This window comes from Equus asinus, chromosome 27 (genome assembly GCF_041296235.1).
Source record: "Equus asinus isolate D_3611 breed Donkey chromosome 27, EquAss-T2T_v2, whole genome shotgun sequence".
Classification (NCBI taxonomy): Eukaryota; Metazoa; Chordata; class Mammalia; order Perissodactyla; family Equidae; genus Equus; species Equus asinus.
The window spans coordinates 5,144,454-5,159,258 of NC_091816.1; the positions used below are offsets into that span (position 1 = coordinate 5,144,454).

Genomic DNA, 14,805 nt, shown 5'->3' on the forward strand with positions numbered 1-14,805 from the left:
ATAACTTTTATGTACTAATGTTTGATTATAGTAAATATTGTCTTCTTTATAACTGGATAGGATTCTTAGCTAACTCTTTTTTTTAAATTTTCCTTATATTTAGTATCCCGAGGGCTTGTCCTTGGAGTCGTACACTGTCAGTGTTGTGCAGTTGCTCGGCTTTAATCTGGGGTTGAGTTATGACGATGCTGACGGCTGCTATTGTTCAGGAGATATTTGCACAATGTCACCAGATGCAGTGTAAGACAGTGTTCTTTGTTAAATGTATATATTCCTTTTTAAAAATATTTTCATCAGGAACTTTTACACTTCTGTTAACCAAACTAAAGTAAATGACAGTTATAGAACACTGTGCCCAACTACTTCAGAATACACATTCTTTTCAAGTGCAGATGGAACACACGCCAAAATAGGCCCGACACTCCCCCAGGCCTCTTCAACCCTGGGCAAACACTCTTCTTCCTTCCTAACCTTCCAGAGTCTGGCTTGTATTTTTCTCTTCTGGCTGGATTGAAGGTACCCTCTAGGGACAGATGATGTGAGTTATATAGTTTTAGTGATTCTGATAAGTTAAATGCTTTGGTATTTGCATTTAAAACTGCATCGTTCAGTATAAGGATGAATAGTACAATTCGTGTTAATAATTTAAATTAAAAATTTTTATCTTGAAATACATTAAATTGCAAATAAATGATACTATGACCCATTGAGAGAGAAAAATTGCTGAAGAAAGGAAAAAACTTTTTATTTTAGTATCATAAATAATACTTTCCCCCTACCTTATTAGCAAGGGGCCCTGGATTTCCATTTTTCATTGTTTCCCACAAATTATATAGCCAGTCCTGGTGGTTTCACATTAGCACCAAGACTTTGTATGCTCAGTATGTTTAATCTGAATCATTTTAGTGGATATGTAGTTTTATCTCATTGGTTTTAATCTGCGTTTCCCTAGAGGCTAATGATATTGAACATATTTTCATGCTTAATAGTTTTGTATATCTTCTTTGGTGAAGAGCCTATTCAAAACTGTTGTTCGTTTTTGTAAATAAAGATTGAGATTTTCATGCTCTTATTGAGTTGTAAGAATTATTTATATATTCTTGCTGTGAGTCCTTTATCAGGTACACTACTTCCAAATATTTCCTCCATATAGTGCCTTTTTTAGAAAATGTTTTTACTTTTGATGACGTACAGTTTATCAGTTGTTTTCTTTTATGCATCATGGTTTTATAGCTGTTATATGCAGTTTTATGATCCATTTTTAGTTTATTGTGTATACTTAACTTTATTTTTATTTTGGCTATGCGGATTTCCAAGTATTCCAATACCTCTTGTTGAAAAGACTCATCCTTTCCCCCACTTAATTGCCTTAGGCAACTTTGTCAAAAAATAGAAGGAACATAAATGCGTGGATTTTTATTGGAATCTCTATTTTGTGTCATTAACCTGTATGCCTACCCTTATGGAAAAGCATACTGTCTTTATTACTGTAGCTTTATATTGAATTTTGAAATCAGGTAGTGCAAGTCCCCAAGTTTTTTCATCTTTTCCAAAATAGCTTTGGCTGTTCTAGGTCCTTTGCATTTTCATATACATTTTATTATCAGCTTTCCAATTTTTATGAAAACTCCTGTGATTTTGATAAATATTGCATTATTCAATTGCATAGCTAAATTTTCGGGAGAATCAGCATCTTAACAGTATTGAGTCTTTTGATACTTGAATATGGCATATGTCTTAATTACTTAGGTCTTTTAAAATTTTTCTCAGCAATGTACATTATTTTACAGTTTACAGGATTTGTACTTGTTTTGTTAAATTTATCCTGAAGCATTTTATTATTTTCTTTTGCTCTTATGCATAGAATTGTTTTCTTAAGTTCATTTTCAGATTCTTCATTGCTAGTACATAGAAATATAATTGATTTTTGTATGTGAACTTTCTGTGCTGCAAACTTGCTAAACTCATTAGAAGTTCCAGGAGATTTTGTTTGTTGATTCCTTAAGATCTTCTACAAACAAGATCTTGTCATCCATGAATAAGAACAGTTTTATTTTTTCCTTTCTATCTATTTGCATGAAATTCCTTTTTCTTGCTTAATTGCACTTGAAATAACTTCAATCCAATGTGAATTGATGTGGTGAAAGTGGATATTCTTGCCTTGTTACCAATCTTATGGGAAAAGCGTTCAGTTTTTCATGATAAGTATGATGTTAGCTACAGTATTTTTTTAAAAAAATAAATGTCTTCTCTTCTAAAATAGTATCTTTTATTCCCGTGTATGTTATGTTGTATTATTTTTCTTCATCATTCCAATAACTATCTGACTTATTTCACATATTTATTTTCTGATGTTCATACTTTTTGCCCTCAACAGGTACTTGGTCTACTTTTTACTACATACCAGTTATCCTAGAAAATTGCTCAGTAAATATGTTGCCAATAATGACTTAATCAGCTCAGTATATTTTGTCATTATTTCACTTTATCCTTTGATTATTGAATCCATGATATCCTCAATTTTTGTAAAGGCACAAAAGTAGATAATAACTAAATTTATTTCTTCTCCCCTGTGATAAATCATTTCTCAGAGAATATTATTTCACCATCTTTTTGAGTTTTATTTATATACTTTATAAAAAATCAACTTTATTGAGGTATGATTTGTCCACAATGAAATTCATACACTTTAAGTGTATGAGTTTATGACGTTTGACAAATATAAGTAAATCTCTGAACCACAGTGTCAGTCAGGCTATGCAACATTTCCATCTCCACAGAAAGTTTCTTTGTGACCCTTGGCTCTCCTTCTACTTTCCTCTCTTGCCCCAGACAACCACTGATCTGATTTCTATTTACAATTAGTTTTATTTGCTCTAGAATTGTAAGACAGTAATTTTTCTGACTTATTTAAACATTTTTCTTTAATTATTTAAGTATATTTGCAGTGGCTGCTTTTAACTATCTGTATGCCAAACCTATTACCTTTGCCATCTCAGTGTTGATTTCTATTAGCTGCTTTTCTTATTGACTATAGATCACATTTTCTTATTTCTTTATATGTCCATTATTGTTATTAGCATATTGGATATTGTTGATAACAGAATAGAGAGCGTGGATTCCCCTACTTTCCTCTGAAAGTCATTGATTATTTTTCTACCAGGTAATTCATTTATTGGCTAATCATTTTGATTTTTATATGCTTGCTTTTATGCTTTGTTAGTGTGGATCTATGGAAAACTCAAGGTATTTCAGGATCCCTCTAAATTGGTAGGACTGAACTTCCCAACTCATTCCCCTCTAGGTATCTTGTCAGAACTTGAATTTAGGCTCTGTTAAAATTGATATAGAGTAGATTTTAGTATAAGGCAGAGGTCAACCAACAACAATTCATAGACCAAATTTGGCTGGCTGCTTGTTTTGTAAGTAAAATTTTATTGAAATATGGCCAGGTTTATTGGTTTGAATATTGTTTATGGCTGCTTTTGCACTACAATGGCAGAGCTGAGTAGTTGCAATGGAGTATATTACATATAAGCCTAGAATATTTATTATCTGACCCTTTACAGAAAAGGTTTGTCACCTCCTGGTCTAGGGCATAGTCTTTACTCTTAAATCATATTCTTTCTAGTGTTTCAGTTGGATGCTGAGGTGCTACCAAAGTGCGAACAGCCCTCACTCCATCAGAGCAGGCACTCCTGTGGCCTCTCCCATAGTGTGCTTCAAATAACAGACTTTCATTTGAAAAATGTTTAATTCTGGAGAGCAAAAGCTCTGAAATATGCTACTAAAGTTAATACAGACGTGATCATATCAGTATTTACAGAAAAAGTACAAAAAGGATATAAGTGAATAAAAAGTATATTAAACACTGAGGCCAAAAATGTAAGATTCTGTTGTTTGGCACTGGGAAGGTAAACAAGAATAACACAGTTCCTATGTTTAAAGACTTAATAAAGGTCATAGGATAGATAAATAATAGGTCTTGTTTAAACAAGATGGGTAGCAATAAAAAGGTTTTGGAATTTTTAATTTTTATTACAAGAATTTTCTTGATGAAATGTAAAAAATGTCTTAAAACGTGTTAGCAATGCAATCAGTGTTTTTATAAGTGTGCTTATTGTTTCCATGAATAATAAGGCTCTTTAAGTCTCTCTTCAAAATAGCATACATTTGGTGAAATGCAAAGATCTACAGCAGTAATGTTTGTCATACTGATGTTTTTTGATATTTTAGGTACTCTGGGGGTGCAAAGGACTTTAGTACCTGTAGCTTGGATGACTTTAAACATTTTGCTTCACATTCTGGCCTTAAGTGTCTTCATAATATCCTTCCTGATACACCAGTTTACAAACAGAGGAAGGTATGTGGCAATGGAATCTTGGAAACAGGTGAACAATGTGACTGTGGCACTCTTGAGGTTAGTAGAAAGTTTTTCAAAGATTTTTCATTTCCTATATATGTGTATAGTAGTTGGGAAAGATGGTAAAGACCTTGTCTTTTAGGAAAATGAATTTTATAAACAACTTTGGGGAATATGGAAGCCTTTAAGTCTCCTGTTTGCTATTTTTTGAAGTGCAGAGCAAAGGTTCTTTAAATAATGTTTCAATGTCCTCAGATATTACCTTCTGACTTTCTTTAGTGTATACTTCAGCTCCAAGTTTATAATTAGTTTTCACAAACAGTGTCTAAGGAGTTGAAGAAGTTTACCTTTAATAATAAGCAGTAACAAAAACAGACGAGAACATCTAAAGACTATAGACTATTACCAATGGGATAGCAAAATGCATAGTTTGCTAAAATAGGGAGAAAATGTTTTGTATTGACAGGTGATGCCAATTAAAAATATTTGAAAATTAATTATGTCACTTGTAGAAAATATAAAACTATAGACGAGTTTAAGAACACGTTTAATAAAGACACTGCTAAAAAAGTACTTGAAAAAATATAGAACTAAGATCAAATCAAAACAAAGATGAGAGATGATAGACAAGGTGTTGACAACAAAGTGAAGTAGTCATAATGAAACTGTCAGAGATGGTACTTGTAAAATATGGAATATATTGTATATACATATAAATTAAAATATAAAAAATGTATATTATATACAAATATATATATTTACATATGCTACATATATATATTATTAAATGGCATCAGAACACATCTAATAGAAGAAAGAAGCCAGAGGGGAATTTACTCTTGAAAAACTGCAGCTGGAATAGGTAAGAATTGTGTCTTTCTAGCCTAAGGGTGCTCCTCCACCTCCACAGCTGTGGCCAAATTAAATGGCTGTGGAAAACTGCAGCCCTCCTGACTCAATGTGGCAGAGAATAGAGTTCAGAGATGAGAGCCACTAGAAAGTTAAGGGAAAATCCTGAAAGTGAGAGAATTGTGAAAGTTTAAGTCCTAAAATCTGATTATTAACTGTATACATATGCATGGACCAGAAATACTCCATGGGGCAGAAAAGAAGGGTGAGGCTCTTGAAAGACACACGTGTACCAGGGGAGCTCTGTGAGTTTGATGGGGTTTTTTTAGAGAATATTTCCCAACTACATGCAACTCAGGCAGCAGAAATCTGATGGCTTATTGGTTTCAGATATCAGAATATAGAGCCTGAGACTGGAACTGCAATTGGAAATTAAAGGGGAATCTTCAGAAACAATGAAACTACAGAAGATTGTATTCTGAAATCTAAGTGCTATCTCTGCCTAAATCCTTAGCTGAATGCTACATTATATCAGGGAATCAAGCTAAAAATTCAGTGGCTGGCAGCCGTATGAGTTGAGCAGAGATAGCTGCTGCACACTGTGGGGGAGACAAAGTTTACAGTTTATTCCCAGGCAACTTAATTCCCTGCAAGGAAAGCAAATCTCCAGAAGGGCACAACTGGATACAGTCATTATATCATTTCATCTATAATGTCTAACTTATTAACCAAAAATTACTAGACATTCCAAGAAACAGGAAAGTGTGAACAACATTCAGGAAAATGGGCAGTTAAGGGAAACTGACTCTGAGAAGTCCAAGATATTGTATTTAGCAGATGAAGACTTCACAGTAGTTATTTTGAATGTTTTTAGAGAATTAAAGGAAATTATGCTCAAATAATTTAAGGAAAAATTAATATAATGAGTGAATAGTTTGGGATCTCAACAGATAAATGACTATAAAAACATATAAACTTAAAGTCTAGAAGTGAAAAGTACAATAACTGAAATGAAAAATTCATTGGATGAGCCCAAAAGCAGATAAGAGATATCAGAAGAAAGAATCAATGAACCTGACAGTAGAACAATAAGAATTATATAATCTATAGAGCAGAGAGAAAAAAAGTTGAAGAAAAATGATCAAAACCTTAGGGACTTGACAGGAAGTGTTAAGTAGCCCAATATACCTGTAATTGGATTTCAAGATAAAGAAAAGAGAAGTGTGGCAGAAACAAAATATTTTTAGGAATGATGCTTACTGTTTTCCATATTTGAAGAAAAACATTTATTTACATATCTGAGACACTCAGATAACTACAAGCAGATAGACACAAAGAAAACCAATTCTATACACAGCAAAGTAAAACCTCCCAAAGCCCCAATATAAAAGAAAACCGTCATTGCAGCCTAAAAATAGACACATTAGATATACGGTGCAATGATACAAAATCTAGCTGACTTATCACAAATAATGGAGGTCAGTAGACTTTCGAATGACAAAAGTGCTGAAAGAAAAAAAAATCAACGACCAAAAATTCTATACCCAAAGAAATTATCCTGTAAAATGGAACCAAATAAAGTTATTCTCAGTTAAGCAAAAGCTGAGAGAATATGTCACCAGTAACTTGCCCAACAAAAAATTCAAAGAATTTGAAATTTTTCAGGCTGAAAGCCAAAGCAGAAGATAATTGTTTGATCTACAGAAAGAAAGATGAGCACAAGAAATGCTAAATATGTGGGTAAATATCAATAAGTATGTGTATGTTTTCTCTTTTCTGCTCTTTATTTGGCTATGCTATATACATGCACACATAGGTAAATATATATACACACTTATATACTATGCATTCATACATAAATACACATACACATGCACATATAAATATGCATACATATGTACATAGATATGTGTATATTTGTGTACATATACACACATATGTATATATGTACATATGTGTATATACATATGGACAGAAATACATATATACATACACATATACGTGTATATCTACTTATGTGTATCTGTATAGCTACGTCTATACAATAACAATGATAGCACTAAAGATGGAAGGGTAAATTGAAATAAATATTGCAGAGTTTCCATAATTTACCTGAAAAAAATAAGTATTAACTCTAAGTGCATTATGTACTTTAAAAATACTTACTGTAAATACTAGAGCAAATATTAAAAAAATATGCAAAGCGATATAGCTAAAAAACCAATAGAGAAGTCAAAATGAAATACTGGACATACTTCAAACACAAAATAAGGCAAGAAAGGAAGAATCTGGAACAAAAATAAGACAAGGCAACTAGGAAACAAACAGCAAAATGACAAATTGAAATACACACATATTAATAATTATATTAAATGTAAATAGGCAAAACACTGATCAAAAGGCACAGATTGTCAGACTAGATAAAAATCAAGAATCAATTACATGCTATCTGTAAAAGATACATTTTAAGCCCAAATGCCCTGTAAGGTAAAAAAAAAAAAAAAAAAAAGAATGGAAAAGGGTATAACAAGCAAACAGTAAATATAAAAGAGCTGTAGTGACTATATTAGTATAAAGAGTAAACACACAGATATACTAATCTTTTAAAATGATAAAAAGGTAAATATATAAAGAAGATATAACAACAATAAATATACATTTAAATTTATAAAAATGCATCATATTTACACACAAACACATACACATATTAGATCTTCAAATTTCATGAAGCAATCACTGATAAAACTAAAGGGAGAAATGGGAGAATCCACTATTGTATTTGGAGGTTTACTTTGGATCTCTCAGCAGTTGATAGAACAACTAGACAAAAAGTGAGTAAGGATCTAGAAGACCTGAACAATACTATCAACCACCTTAATATAATTGATATTTACTGGATACTATATTTAAGAACTAAATAAAAACATTCTTTTCAAGTGCACTTGACATATTCATCAAGATAGAGTATATTCTGAGCCATGAAGTCAATCTCAACATAGTTATTTTGCATTGAGAATTAAATTAGAAATCAAGAATAATAAGATATCTTGAAAAGCCCCCAAATATTTGGAAAATAAGCTATCACTTCTTAATGGCCCATGACTCAAAGAAGAAATCACAGAGGCAATTAGAATATATTTTAACAGTATGCAAATGAAAACATGTCAAAACCTATGAGATTCACTTAACACAGTGTTTTGAGTAAACTATAAAGCTTTAAATGCTTATAATAGAGAATAAAAAACATCTGAAATAAATTATTTAGAATGCTACTTTAGGGAACTAGAATATTAGTCTAAATTAAATGCAAAATAAATAGAAGGAAGTAGTGATAAAGATAAAAGCAAAAATCAGTGAGGTAGAAACCAGAGAATGAAAATCAATGAAAATAAAAACTGGTGCTTTGGAAAAAATCAATATACTTAATAAACCTCTCGCTGTGCTGATGAAAGAAAAATGAGACAAAAACTAATAGTATCAGGAATGAAAGAGGGCACATTGCTACATATTCTACATACATTAAAAATAAGAAATATTAAAAACTACAAAAATAAATTTTTCAACTTAGGTAAAATTGGCAAGTTTCTTAAAAGACTCAGATTATCACAAATGATATAAGAAGAGAAAATTTGAACAGGTCTATATTTAGTGAAGAAATTAAATTTGTAATTAACATATTTTCAAAAAGTAACTCCAAATTCATATTACTTCACTAGTGAATTTTATCAAACATATATGGAAGAAATAATGCCATTATACATGGATCTTCTGATAATAGATTAAAGAGGCATTTTGCAACTCATTTCAGAAAGTGAGTATTGGTCTGAAGTCAAAACTAGACAGGAAAATTAAAAGAAAAGAAAATCACAACAATATTCCTCGTGAACAACATATAAATAGTTTAATAAGTCTTGATTAAATAGGGTTTATCACAAGAATACAAGATTGTTTTAACATATGCAAGTCATTCAATGTAAGTCACCATAACAACAGAATAGTTAAGAAAAAAATCATTTGAGAAAATTTAGCGCCAATTCATTATAACCTCTCTCAGAACTCAAGGAGTAGAAGAGAACCTCCTCTCTCTAATAAAGTACATCTCTGAAAACCCTGCAACTATCGTCATACTCACTAGTGAAAGACTCAATGTTTTCCCTTAATATCTGGAGAAGGCAAAGATGTTCACTCTCACCACTTCCTTCAACATTGTAGTGGATACTACAGCCATTGCAGTAGGACGAGATAAAGAAAGACATATGCTTTGAAAGGAAGAAGTAAAACTGTCTTTAATCAAACTCAATTTGGCCACGTGACTAGAGAATCCTAAGCAATCTCCCCCAAAAGCTACCAAAACTAATTAGTTGAATGCAAGTCACTGGATAGAAGGTAAATCTAAAACAATTCAGTTGGATTTCTATGTATAAGCAATAAACAAATGGAATGTGAAACAAAAAGTGCACTTTCATATACATTGTTTCAAAAAACATGAAACACATATACAGAAATTTTAACAGAATATGTGCAAGACCTGTAAAATAAAAACTTAAATTGCTCAGAGAAATGAAAGAAGATTGGAAGAACAGAGACATATCCCAGTTTCATGGATTGGAAGACACAATATTATTAAGATTTTAACTCTACATACATTGGTCTATACATTCAACACAATCCCAGTCTAAACTCCGCTGATCTTTGGTAGAAATTGACAAAGTGATTCTACAACTTATATGGAAATGCAAAGGACCTGGAATAGACAAAGCAATTAAAAGAAAAAGAACAAAGGTGGAGCACATACACGAAGTTTCTATAAATTTCAAAATTTTCTGTAAGGCTATGATAAAGACAATGTGATATTGACCAAAGCATAAATATATAGCTTAATAGAACAGTATAGAGAATCCAGAAATAAAATGATATTTATGTGGTCAATTGATTTTCTGCCAATATAATAAGGCAATTTAATGGGTGAAGAAAATCTTTTCAACAAAAGTGTTGTGTGAATTGGATATCCATGTAAATAAAATAAACCTTGACCTCTCATCATGCAATTAACTTGAGAATTCTGAGAAGATGGTGGCGTAGGAGGACTCTGAACTCACCTTCTCTCATGGATGTAACAAATCTACAACTACCTGTGGAATGATTACATATGAGAGAGGTGTGAAAACTGGATGAAAAGAACCCCCACAACAAGGGACAACACTGACAGAGGGGGAAGAAGCAGAAATACACCTGGCTAAGGAAAAGAAGCACATCCTAGCCATAGTTCTTCATGACTGGGAGCAATTGTAAAGGTAAGAAGCTTTTCCAAGAGGAGTGGAGAGATCTGAGCAAGAGAGCTATGCCACAGTAGGCATCCTAGCCTTTGAATTCAGCATAACTGAGATTAGTTCCCATGACACTTGGCTTTATTAGCTTTGAAAACCAATGAGAGAATACACCCAGAAAAACTATTGAACTTCAGAGAAAGAAAAGCTCTTAAACGGCCCATGTACAGATTCACCTGTTCTGGAAACCAACACAAAAACACCAAAAAGAAAGCTTCATAGTTCTTTGGTAAAAGAAACTCACTTGCTAAGCTCCTAGAGCATCTCAGAGAGGCAGGAGGCAGCTGGGCCCACCTCCCCAGGGACTGAGACACTGGCGGTGGCCATTATTGTGACCTACTTCAGTCATGCTCACATGGACACTGGCAGATACCATTGGATTTCTTCTTCTGACTTGTTAGTGCAGGAGTTTTCCCTGCCCACTAGAGCACCAATTTAATCCAGCTCAGCCAGGCAGACAACCACCCCAGGACTGCACCAACCCACCAACAAGCCCTTGGGGAACTTCTGGGCCCATATGGGTGAGGTTTGTGGGGGTCTCAGCAGTTAGGTGAGTGGGTCTGCCTTGGTGGAGTATGTGCGTGGCTCAGGCCAGTGTTGCCAGGGTGTGTGGGCCTGTAGGCAGTGGGGCATGTCAGCTGCAGCAGACTTGTGCTGCTGGCCATCTCTAACAGCTGCAAAAGAGATCATCCCTGCCTTTTAACCCCTGAAATGATTGTGTGCTGCCATGCCTAGGGCCAGCCCCAACCATCTGTGCTGCTGAGAGAGCTGACAATAGCCATGTACCACAAGGAGCCTCACCAGAGGCCTGCAGCAATTGTGAGCCCATGAGCCTAGCAACCAGTCACACTGGGGGCCTTGCAAGCAACAGTGCAAGAGTTTGCTCCACCCAATAAAGTGACTGAGGTGACTGTAGCAGCCACACATGGCTGAGCCTTACAGCCAGCAGCTGAGGGGCTATCCTAGCCTACCCATGTACCCGTAACAAGAGCAACCCCATCACAAAAGAAGGACACATGTAGCCCACACACAGGACACTCGTGGAACATTTGGAAGAGGAGATGAGAGGGAAGCATGTTGCTGAGCCTCATAAGGCATCTCTTACAGAAGGCCACATTTCCAAGATTGAGAGATGTGGCTGATCTACTTAATACATAGATATAAGCAGAGAAAAGTAAGCAAAATGTGGAGACACAGGTATATACTCCAAATAAGGGAACAGGATAAATCCTCAGAAAAAGTACTAAACAAAAGAGTACTAAACAATCTATCTGATAAAGAGTACAAACAGTCATAAGGATGCTCAGTGATCTTGGGAGAAGAACAGATGAACACAGTAAGAACTTCAACAAGGAAAATATACAAACCAATCAGAACTGAAGAATACAATAAAGGAAATGTAAAATTCACTAGAGGGAATCAACAAAAGTAGATGATACAGAAGAATGGATCAGTGATCTGGATGAATGAGCAGAGGAAATCACGCTAGCTGGATAGAAAAAAGAAAAAGGAGTTAAAGTAATGAGAATAGTCAAAGGGACCTCTGGGACAACATCAAGCATACTAACACCTGTATTATATGTGTCCCAGAAGGAGAGAGAGACAAAGGGGAAGAGAATCTATTAGAAAAAATAATTGCTGAAAACTCCCCTAACCTGAGGAAAGAAACAGACAGCCAGGTACAGGAAGCACAGAGGGGGTCAAACAAGATGAACCCAGAGGCCCACACCAAGGCACATTAAAATGTCCATAATTGAAGACAAAGAGAGAATCCTAAAAGCTGCAAGAGAAAGGCAACTATTTACATACAAAGGAAACCCCATAAGACTATCAGTTGACTTCCCAGCAGAAACCTTAGAGGCTAGAAGGGAGTGTCACAACATACTAAGAGTTCTGAAAGGAAAACAATTACAGCTAAGAATATTCTACATGCCAAGGTTATCATTCAGAATGGAAGGAGAGATAAAGACTTTCCCAGACAAGCAGAAACTAAAAAAGTTTATCACCAATAAACCAGCCCTATGAGAAATATTAAAAGGGCTTATTTAAGTGGAAAAGAAAAGACCACAAATAGCAATAAGAAAATTATCAAAGAAGAAATATCACCAGTAAAGGCAAAAATACAGTAAAAGTAGTGGATCAACCATCTATAAAGCTAGTGTTACGGTAAAAAGACAAAAGCACTAAAAATATATATCTCCATTATAACAAGTCAAGGGATACACATACAAAGAGGAGTTTGAGTATGATATCAAAAACAAAATGTAGGGGAGGGGAGTAAAAGTATAAGGCCAACTTAAGAGACAACTGACTTAATATGGATTGCTGTTTATGTAGGTTATTATGTATGAGCCTCATGGCAATCACAAACCAAAAACCTATAATAAATATGCAAAAAATAAAGAGAAAGGGACCCAAATATAACATTAAGTAAAGGCATCAAATCATAAAGGAAGAGAGCATTTGATTAAAACAAACAGTATGAAAAAAAAGCTAACAAAAGAATGTTTAAACTTTGAGTGCATGAGTCAATATATGAAATAAAATCTTTTTAAAAGTATAATACTGCTGCCTATGGTCAAGCTGTTTACTGAAAATACCAGCAAAAAATGCCAATAACAAAACACCAGAAAACTCAAACTTCTGATATTGGTAAACTGCATAATTTAGAACAAACTTGCTATTTAAGAGTAGAAAAGCTGATTGAAGGCCCTGACTCTTAGAAGATCAAAGTAAGTATGGGGCCACCATCCCAGTGAAACCAGGTCTGGATAGACCAGACTAGCTCTGGACCACTTTTTCTGGGTTGAGGTTTGAGATTTTGCCATTTCAGAGAGAGAAGCCCAGAGTCTGAATGTTGCTTTTGACAGTTTCACATCAGAGAAGTTCTACATGTGAATAGATTTGGCTTATATAATTTATTATAAAAGCAAGAATATAAGAAAAGGTTTGAAGACAATAGTAGTTAACAAGGTATCTATGAACTATTTCCTCTAAGGCTTTGACTCCACAGTAGTATTTTAATATTGTTCAAGTTATATGGAGTGTAGTGAAACAACACATTTCTTTTACAAACTAGTGAATGAGGTGTTGATTTCTATAATTCTTATATAAAGAACAGGATTACTGAAACTATGAATTTACGAAAAGCATCATACTTTGAAAGAAATTCTGTGTTGCAGCTTTATTTGATGGTACCCAATCATGCATGATTAACACAGCATTTGTTTTCAGAATTGTACTCATAAATCCTGCTGTGATCCTAGAACGTGTTCGTTGAAAAAGGGTAAAGACTGTGGTTCTGGGGAATGCTGCACAAGTGATTGCAAGGTAAGAGGCAACCTGTATTTTAGAATAGCTCAGATTAACTTTCTTGAAACCCTTATTTCAGGGAGATGGAAAACATGTCATATAGCATATTCACTCCTTCCCATTATATCATGTCCAAGCAACATTGGACCCACTGTCACACTTCAGTCCATTCAGTAATTTATCATTTCCAGGACTCACATGTATGTAGTGCCGGATGCTTCTTCTCTTGAACTTGACTTCCCATTTTTATATCTCATTACAAATCTTTCTTATACCCACTGAGATTTCTCTCTGATCAACATATACCTGGAGCAACACTTCAGGTCTTATTTTCTAACACCCTATCTTACATGGGATCCCGAAGTTAAATTAGTTCTTTGTGTTGGCTAAATTCTCTTCACTGTCTTCTAGTGAAGTCCTCTGTTCCTTTATAAGTCATGCAATTATTGTTACAATCATTCTGTGCCTCTTTATTGAAAGCATTTAAAGAGTTCCTGAATAATTACCCCACATCCAGCACAATTCACTGGAATCTAGCATAAAAAGAAATTCCTGAACAAAGTAAATGGCAAACATCTGTAAGATTGGAGGAGTATGCTTTTATATTTTTAAAAAATTTTCCCCAACTTTAGTGAGATATGACATACAACATTGTGTAAGTTTAAGGTGTACAACATAATGATTTGATCTAAGTGTATATTGTGAAGTCATTACCACGTAAGTTTAGTTTACACATTCACCACTTCACATAGTGGGAACTATGTGCTATCTTAGCGACTTTAAAGTATATAATACCTTGTTGTTAACTCTAGTCAACATGCTGTACATTATATCTCCAGACTTATTCATTTTATAGTTGAAAACTAGTACCCTCGACCAACATCTTCCCATTTGCCCCACCTAGCGGCCCCTGGCAACCAAGAATCTGCTTTGTTTTGATGAGATTGGGTTTTT

The 14,805-nt window shown here is 34.1% G+C and overlaps 1 protein-coding gene across 1 annotated transcript in view; it reads left to right on the forward strand.

Annotated features, from left to right (window-relative positions):
* Positions 1–14,805, forward strand: part of LOC106826238 (disintegrin and metalloproteinase domain-containing protein 5-like) — a 195,648-nt gene that overhangs the window by 103,193 nt on the left and 77,650 nt on the right. Inside the window, exons 5-7 of the mRNA XM_070499713.1 lie at positions 104–240; positions 4,237–4,420; positions 13,774–13,869. Coding sequence (XP_070355814.1) covers positions 104–240; positions 4,237–4,420; positions 13,774–13,869 — 417 coding nt within the window. The remainder of the gene's footprint in view (positions 1–103; positions 241–4,236; positions 4,421–13,773; positions 13,870–14,805) is intronic.